The sequence below is a fragment of the Lepisosteus oculatus genome, chromosome 10 (assembly GCF_040954835.1).
Source record: "Lepisosteus oculatus isolate fLepOcu1 chromosome 10, fLepOcu1.hap2, whole genome shotgun sequence".
Lineage (NCBI taxonomy): Eukaryota > Metazoa > Chordata > Actinopteri > Semionotiformes > Lepisosteidae > Lepisosteus > Lepisosteus oculatus.
This window is the reverse complement of record NC_090705.1, coordinates 43,034,684-43,043,122: the sequence shown is the minus strand read 5'-3', so window position 1 is coordinate 43,043,122 and position 8,439 is coordinate 43,034,684. Positions and strand designations below refer to the sequence as shown.

The following is an 8,439-nucleotide window of genomic DNA, read 5'->3' as shown; positions in this document are numbered from 1 at the left end:
TTTACAAGGATGATTCTGTGCTTTAGATCAGTGCTCTATATGCATTTGGGCCACTCCCAGATTCTCAGTGCTACCTTCAGAACATGCACAAGTTTTATGATTGGTGAAGAACCATGACTGCAGCTTTATCTACAAGTCATCACTCATCACACATAAGTCCCTTTTAATTCCACAAAAGGACCTTCCTACAACACAGAACCTTACTATAGCAAGGCGTGATCTGTCTTTGTCTTTAAATGGGATTCACTCATTCTGCAAAAAGTGTACATTAAAAATTCACACGATCTCTCAAAATTCCTCAGGAACAGGATAGGACTGTTAAAATGTTCAGATTTACAAAAGAAGAAATTGTGTTCTATGACAGCTTTTTTTAAATAATGAGGAAATCTAGACTTTTTACATCTTGAAATTTTTAAATGGTGTAACCATCTGATTCAAACATTATACATAAAAGTATTGATTATATATTTTATAGAGGGCAGTACACAGTGGTCAGCATTGCTGCCTTGAGGTGCTGGGGCACTGGGTTCAATTCTGGACTTGGAGGGCTGTCTGTGTGAAGTTTGTATGTTCTGCCATGTTCATCTGGGTTTTCTTTGGCTGCTCCAGTTTCCTCCCACAGCACAAAGACATGCTCGTGGGTTAAGTGGCTTCTGGGAAAACTGACCCTGAAGTGAGTGTGTGTGTGTTTGTGTCTGTGTCTGTGTGTGCCTGGGGATGAACTGGCGTCTCCTCCAGGGTGTATCCTGTCTGGGATAGGCTCTGGTACTGCCTCAGCTTGTGTGATGTAACAGAAACCTTAGGATGCAGCCTGTTGTCTGGGAGGAACTAAAGGGGTTGAGTCACCAATCTGTATCAACCTGTAAAATATAAGTGACATAAAAAAGAATACAACTAAAATTCAACTTAACTAATAATTCATTCGATGGAGCATATAAAAAAGAAAATTTTACTGAACTGAAAAAGACTAAAGGTATCCCTTAATCAACTTTAACGGTAGCTTCATTACTGGAATGTGAAGCTGAAACAAATGGATGTGCCAGATGCATTCAGATAGAAAGGAAATTGTGAGAAATAAACTGACTTACTCTCCTAATTCATCAAACACTGAAGTGTAACTTATTTTTAGCAACTGGTTATATGATTTGATATCCATTTGTCTGAAAGAGCCAGAAAGAGAACACTTCTTAATTAGATTTGAAAACTGAGACATAAAGGCTATCCAAGCCTTTAGAAACTCCGGTTAGAATTTTCTCACTAAATATTAATGTGATTTACCACTTGTTTTATTCCAATACAAGCATCACACTTTTGTATTTGAGCATTTTCTCTTTTTTTATCACAAATTATAAAAATTCAAATGCAATACAAGAACTGTAAGCCTGATTTTTAACCCATACTGTACTTGTTTAAACCCCCTGGCTGCTTTGTGTTCAACTGAAAATCATAACTTGTGTGAGAAGAGTCCTCTTATACAGTAAATGCAAATTGAAAGGGAGCATAACATTAATGTGACATAAACATAGTATGTGGAAAAATCATCCTTAATCAGAAATGCCATGATGCACAAGGTGCTTATTTGTTTGCAAGTAAATTAAAGTAGTAATTAATAATTTAAACCAATTTAAATCACACCAGGCTATCATTACATCTTTCTCAGTCAACAGAATGTTATTCTCCTCTACCTAGTGTAGGCAGAACACACCTAATACAAGTGTCTCTGCCATTAGATAACCCTATGCTCTATGTTGTTTTAGCTCTAAAGAGAGCTTACGTTGAGAGGAAGGTCATAATGGGAAGGCTGTTCATAGAGAAAAGCAAATAAAGCAAACCACCAACCAGAGTTTTTTTTTTAAATAAAGCTGACAGTTGTACAAAAACATCTGTTTATTTCAAGCCTTTAACTGATAATTCTGGTGGTGCAGTCCAGGAATATTATTGTTTTCTCCTCTCTGAAAGCTCCACGGCCGAAACGTTGTTTTTTCTGCTCTTTTCAGCATGGAATAAACGTATTACTTGTTCCTTTGCAACATTTTGAGGATGTTATTACACAGATGTGATTCGCAAGTCAAGGCGGCTGCATGTCAAGAACTAGCGGACAGCGACGTCTAGAGCTCAGGAGCTCAGTTTGGTATCCTAGACCTAGGCAAACACGAGTCAAGTCGCTGGTTTGCTGTACAGGTTCCTGAACTGTACGGTGTGGTGCATGTGTACATGTCCTGTATACAGGACCGAGCACTTTAAAAAAAAAAAAAACTTTTTAATCTAACATCAAATAACACAAAGGAGAAAATGTATCCCCCAAAAAAGGATAAGGGAGAAAAAACAAAACAAAGCGCAGAACAGTACGCTTCCAGAGGTAATTAAATCAGGACCCAAGTCAAAATTTTGACATACATCAATTGTGTTTTTTGCCTTGTTATTTTTCGAGGTTTTAATGGAGTTCAAGTCATATTACTTTTCCCTCTCGCAGGCGTTACAGAAGGGAGTAGCGCTAAACCCTTGTGTTCTGCGGATGTGATCATCTATACATAACAGCGCTAACAGACTAATTGTTAATTAACGCACGGAGTGGGACAGAGCATTTTTTTTTCTTTTTTTTTTATTAAACATAAAGAAATTTACAAATACAAATACAACAAGAGGATCAGAGTCATGTACAAGAGAAAAATAATGTAGCAGAAAAAAAATATTTAACTATCAGAGGTAATTAAGTAATTATGTGATCAAATTGTATATTTTAAACGTATCATATTTTCCTTGTTTTAATATCTCTCAATTATTTATAAACTTTAGTTTCAATATGCATGCGTTCCCTGTAAAAACTAAAATTCAGCTCACAGTTTTATACAAAAAAATGTTTTTCTTTTAACAACATTTCGAGTACCTCTGACATTCATGAAAAAGATATACACAAAAGGGAGTGGGACAGAGCAGTCGCGCCGGAGAAGCCCCTCGCTGACGTCACCGCGCAGCGGCTTCACGCACGGCGCGCCTGCGCAGAAGGGAGCGGCTCCGCGGGCGGAAGGCCGTATCTGAGCGGAGCGGAAGTGCGGTGGTCCTTTCTGTCTGGGTCGCCAACATGGTGAGTGCATGCGGCCACTCGCGGGGTGGAAAACCTAGAATATTCGTCGGGATGTTTTTCGCATGTGAAGGTGTAAAAGCCTAGGATCGTTTTCTGAAGGTGCCGTAAGAGAAATGCAGTGGAAAGACGTCGATATTGTGGATCGTTGCGCTGAAATGTGTGGAAGAATCTTCTAGGGGGTTGTTAGCGTGGTGAGACCAGCCATGAGATGGAGGCCTGCAGTGAACTCTGCCCGGCCTTTTCGGAGGAAAAAGCCGCTTAATTGTGTGTTTAATTACGTGTACAGTTGACTTTTTGCACCAATGTAGTTTTTTTTCTTTTGTTTCTGTTGTAACTGCTGTGTGGACGCTGTTGGAGAATTAGTTTTGTGCTTTTTAAGACCCGCTTAAATATATATTATCTAGTAAGTTCTGTGTATAAGAGATGTTACGGCATTCGGGAGTGCTTTGTTGAAATAATTCAGTTTATTCTGGTCTTTATCCGTTACGATTACCCAGTCTCATTTTTTTGGCTTTCAGTAGCGTGTGGTAATATTTTGAATAACATCCTAAATGATGTCTATGTTGTGCCAACATAAATCGTGTAAACGTCTAAATTGTAGTTATTTGTGCAATATTCTTTCAAGGAAAACTTGATCACATCTTGAGAGAGTGATCTCTTAAATTGTAGTAATATTTTCGTATCGCACGACAAACCACATGACTTAACTGCTTGATCCCGAAGCGCTTTGAAGCCTCATCTCATTGCTGCAGCCTGAGCACCGTATGTCTCCGAGGCGCCCTTCAATCCAGGGTCTGCAAGGTTTACGAAACTTCTCTTATGTTCCAGTAAAACCATTGTAAATCCTGAACACGGATCGATTTTACCTCCTGCCTCACTGCTCAGTTTACGAAGTTTAGATCTCCTTCTTACTGCTCTTCAGTGGTGACTCAAGCCTTTTGCCGGGAGAGCTGCTGCTTCAAATCCGTCTGGGTTTTCCCTCTTCTGCCAGAGCATAGTTCACTTTTTTTAGCCTTTTCCATCCTTCGGATGAGACGTGAAACCGAGGTCCTGACTCTCTGTGGTCATTAAAAATCCCAGGGCATTTCTCGAAAAGAGTAGGGGTGAAACCCCGGTGTCCTGGCCTAATTTCCCATTGGGCCTTACCAATGATGGCCTCCTAATAATCCCCCTCTATGAACTGGCTACATTACTCTGCTCTCCTCCCCACTGAGAGCTGGTGTGTGGGGAGCGTTCTGGCGCACTATGGCTGCCGTCGCATCATCCAGGTGGGGCTGCACACTGGTGGAGGTGGAGGGGAGTCCCCATTACCTGTAAAGCGCTTTGAGTGGAGTGTCCAGAAAAGCGCTGTATAAGTGTAAACAATTGGTATTCTTCTTATTATTATTATTGTCTGTGCCCCCACACACACTGGACAAGTCATTTAGGTGTATTTGCATGTAGGCTCCTCCTTCTTAAAGACAGTATTATGTGTAAAATCATTTTATAAAGAACTGTACACTTATAGAAGTGGCAGGCATTCCAGTTGTGGTTCTTAGCAATTTTCACAGCTAGAACACTTATACCTTCTAGTTCTGCTGTGGTTTTTGTCAGTTAAGCAGGTTGTTTTAGGGGTGAGTTGAGGTCCGCTGGTCCTGTGTGTTCCGTGTTCACCTGTGTGTTTCCCAGCTCTCAGATGTGCCCAGGGCTGTGCTGCTGGAGGCCTAACAGTACGTGCACTGTGTTCTGTTGCAGGTGTTCAAGCGCTTTGTTGAGATTGGCAGGGTGGCCTATGTGTCCTTTGGCCCCCATGCAGGCAAACTGGTGGCCATCATTGATGTCATTGACCAGAACAGGGTAAGAGATCGGCTTTACCCCTCGGAAGTTCTTATTCTCCTCGTTCAAGACGGTGTTGTTTGATGTCCTTCTCCCATACTTGATTATAAGAAGGTTAAACGTATTTAAATGGTTCAATGGCCTGTGACTGAAGTTCCATTTTGTTATTGTTTTTTGCTGCTTATCAAGTCCAGGTTGTGGTTTAATTTGTATTGGGTCAGAAATGATTTACAGAATGTAAATGCTTTACTTACAGCCATTCGGTTTCACCTCTGTTTCCGTGTGTCTTGTAGGCGCTGGTGGATGGGCCGTGCACCGGTGTGAAAAGACAGGCTATGCCCTTCAAGTGCATGCAGCTCACCGATTTTGTCATCAAAGTTCCACACAGGTACGTTTTTAAGAAAAGCCTCTCGATTGTTTTGGGGTATTTAGACGGTGGTACAAGAGCCTGTCAAACCTTGGTGTCAAAAGACCTTTCTGATGAAAAGGCCGGCAATTTGAAGCAACAACAAAGAATCAGAAACATAACAGAATAATTGAGAATATCAATATCCACGGTTCGTAATCTATTGCAGAAACAGTAATACAGAACCATTGATGATTTTCCATAAAGATGTTTTAGCTGTCCCATAACTTTAATGAACATGCAGGTAATTACCATACATGAGTTATTTAATACTGCCGGTTAACTTCGTGGACTTGTATACCAAAGAGTGTATTAGTATGGCTTGAGTAATTTAACTCTTTCCTTTTCACAGTGCTCGTCAGAAATTTGTGAGACGTGCCTGGGAGAAGGCTCAGGTTAACGAGAAGTGGGTCGAGACCAGCTGGGCGAAGAAAATTGAAGCCAGGCAAAAGGTGTGTATCTTTGTCATTCGTGCCTTGATGTACAGTTACAGCTTACAGGTTTAAGTTTAAAGTTTTGGGAGAGAGAGGCCGTATTCAGGAAGGGAGTATGGTCTACCAGCACTTCTCTGTGCTGTTTGAATGACATGAGCAAACTGTTCAGTTGATTGAAGTGATTGAAGTGCTTGGTTTAGTTTGCATCCTGTGCCACAGAGCCTTGTCATTGCAAAATAAATATTACGACCCAGAGAATTATACAGTTGAAATGCAGAGAAATGTTAGAAATCAATGAGTTGGATAGCTTCTCCTCGTGCAGTGGGCATAGCTGAATGTGTAGCGTGAAGCAGAAGGCTCTCTATTCTTGTCAGTGGATTTGTTTTATGGTTGCTGCTCTGCTTTATTTACAGAGGGCCAAAATGTCTGACTTTGACCGTTACAAGGTGATGAAGGCCAAGAGAATGGTATGTTGTTTTTGAAAAAATTTAAAGGTGTTTCTCTCATAGGCTCAGGTGACAGGTGTGCCTTTTTTCTTTGCCCTCAATGTCAATTTAATAACATTTCTGTGAAGGAAATGAAGGGAACTTTATTTAGTGAAGGGAAGTTTTTTTTCTTAAAGATTTTTGTGGTACACAAACTTTGATTTTGAATGAAGACTTTTAAGCTGAAATGTCCTCCCAAAAACTTGTGTAAAGACAAAAGGCTTTTCAGTCATTTGTGCCTTGCAATTCAAAATTGCTCTAAAAACGTTTAAAACAAATGCTACTAAGAACAACGAATAACGTCACTTTTTGTAGGTCCTTGAAATGACCCCAGTCTAATTTATATCCTTGCCTCAGACGTTCCTGGCATCCATTTCATAGCATGATCGGATCAGGTTGTGGGAATGTTTCTGTGCTTTTTGAAAAGGCTTCTTTATTTCATAAACTGCTTTAAAAGTACCAGTAAGTTGCATGCAGTATGTTTTCCAAGATTTAGTGAACAAAGTTTATTAAAATGCCTCTCATAAATTGAGTACAGCTCAAATGTGAATTATTAAGGCATTGAGTTTCATTAAGACAGTGGGCATGGTTTAACAAAGAATTGAGATTTTAACCATATCAAAATAAACATTTGGAAATATTTTATGTTGGAATGGTTTGTAAACAGAACGTGAATCTTGCATTAGTAAAACATCTGCTGATTTGCTCAAGTTCTAAACGTTTGGTCTTGTGTTTTTACAGAGGAACAAAATCATCAAGCACGAGGTGAAGAAGCTCCAAAAAGCAGCACAGAAAAAAGCATAATTTTTTAAGATTTAAAATAAAATTGCTGTCTTAAACTGAAGAGTGGTTTGCTTTTGTTTTCTAGATATTTTTTTATTTTAAACTTTACATACATAAGTTATACGGTTGAGGTAAGGGGGTGTTTTCCAAGTTGGTTTAAAAGTCTGAATTTTAACCTCGGAGTTGTCCGTAGGCTGAGAGTTTTGTCATTACACCTTTAATGTGGGGTTCCATATATGGATGGAACATGAGGCTTGTTGATAACACTCCCTTTCTCTGACCATGGATAATTTTTAAAATATCTCATTCTTGGGACAACAGGCTATACAGCTCAAGTCAGTTTATCATGCCCTGAGATTGAATAATATAGTAGTAATGTTTAGAAGGAGATATTTCTGTAAGGAGCCGAGTTAGACCTCTTTAGGTATTCTTTAAAAAAATCTGTAATTCTCCCAAAGCATCATTTTTATATTAGTTACATGCAAAGTGAATAAAAAAGCGGTATGTTTTGCTGTTAAACATACAAGACTGTAGAAGGTCTTTTATAAAACCCTTGGTCAATTTGACATAATTGATTAATTCATAGTTCCACCGGCTAAACAACTTTTTAGCTTGACAAGTATGATGTATTAATAGTAGCACATCCATCATTTTAAGGCGCAGACAACTAGAGCTTGCCAGCGGTGGGACTGCAGATGTGCTCTCTCACCCTGTAAATTTAAGTGACACTTTAGATAACTGCATCATAATCTTGAAGTCCAGGAACTGTAATGTAGTTATTTGTGATATTTCTGCAGAGCATAATCTAGGTTTCAGGTTTTGTCCAAATGACAATGGATTAGGGTTGGGAGGCTACTAAATATCCAATCACTAACTTTAGCCTCACGGACTTCCAACGTCTTCATGGTTTGTGGTTTACTATCCATTTTGTTCTTCTACAGTATCTTTAAAAGATCTTCTGACTTAAGAAAAATTGCTATTTGTGATCATGTCTAAAGAATTTTATTGTGGTTTACAGTCTATTCTAGTGTTGGCTGAAAACATTTTAACACGTCCTTGGAATGTTTTCATCTTTAAATCAAGGAAGAATGCAGTTCAAGAAAATGTTGATATACTGTACATGTGGTATAAAAACATGCAATGGAAATTGTGCACTTGCAGCCTCCTCCATCTTGTGCCATGCGCCATGTGTCAATGGATGAGCTATAAGGGCAAAGTTGAGGCACAATTTCAAATAGAATTCTTAAAGCCTCCACATCCAAGCTCATAAAGTAGATATGAAGGGTTACAAATGTATTATGTTTGTGGTGTTTTGGCCATTAAATACTTTATGAAGGTATTTCACAGTGTTTGGTTCACTTACGTGCTGTCCTGCTTTTAACAGCCAGAAGCAAATGCATTTCCAGTGACTTGTCAGAAACGAGTACTTGG

General features: G+C 39.2%; 1 protein-coding gene across 1 annotated transcript; it reads left to right on the top strand.

Moving 5' to 3' along the window:
• The first annotated feature begins 2,984 nt into the window (after positions 1 to 2,984).
• Positions 2,985 to 7,069, top strand: rpl14 (ribosomal protein L14). Its single transcript, XM_015356812.2, has 6 exons — positions 2,985 to 3,085; positions 4,820 to 4,921; positions 5,194 to 5,288; positions 5,659 to 5,758; positions 6,154 to 6,207; positions 6,967 to 7,069. Exons 1-6 carry the CDS (start codon positions 3,083 to 3,085, stop codon positions 7,027 to 7,029), a joined length of 417 nt encoding a protein of 138 aa, XP_015212298.1. The 5' UTR covers positions 2,985 to 3,082; the 3' UTR covers positions 7,030 to 7,069.
• Positions 7,070 to 8,439: the final 1,370 nt, after the last annotated feature.

Excerpts from the sequence above, each read along its gene's own strand:
- rpl14 (XM_015356812.2), top strand. Across the intron at positions 4,922-5,193 it reads ATGTCATTGACCAGAACAGG|GCGCTGGTGGATGGGCCGTG; the intron begins GTAAGAGATCGG and ends TGTGTCTTGTAG. Across the intron at positions 5,759-6,153 it reads AAATTGAAGCCAGGCAAAAG|AGGGCCAAAATGTCTGACTT; the intron begins GTGTGTATCTTT and ends CTTTATTTACAG.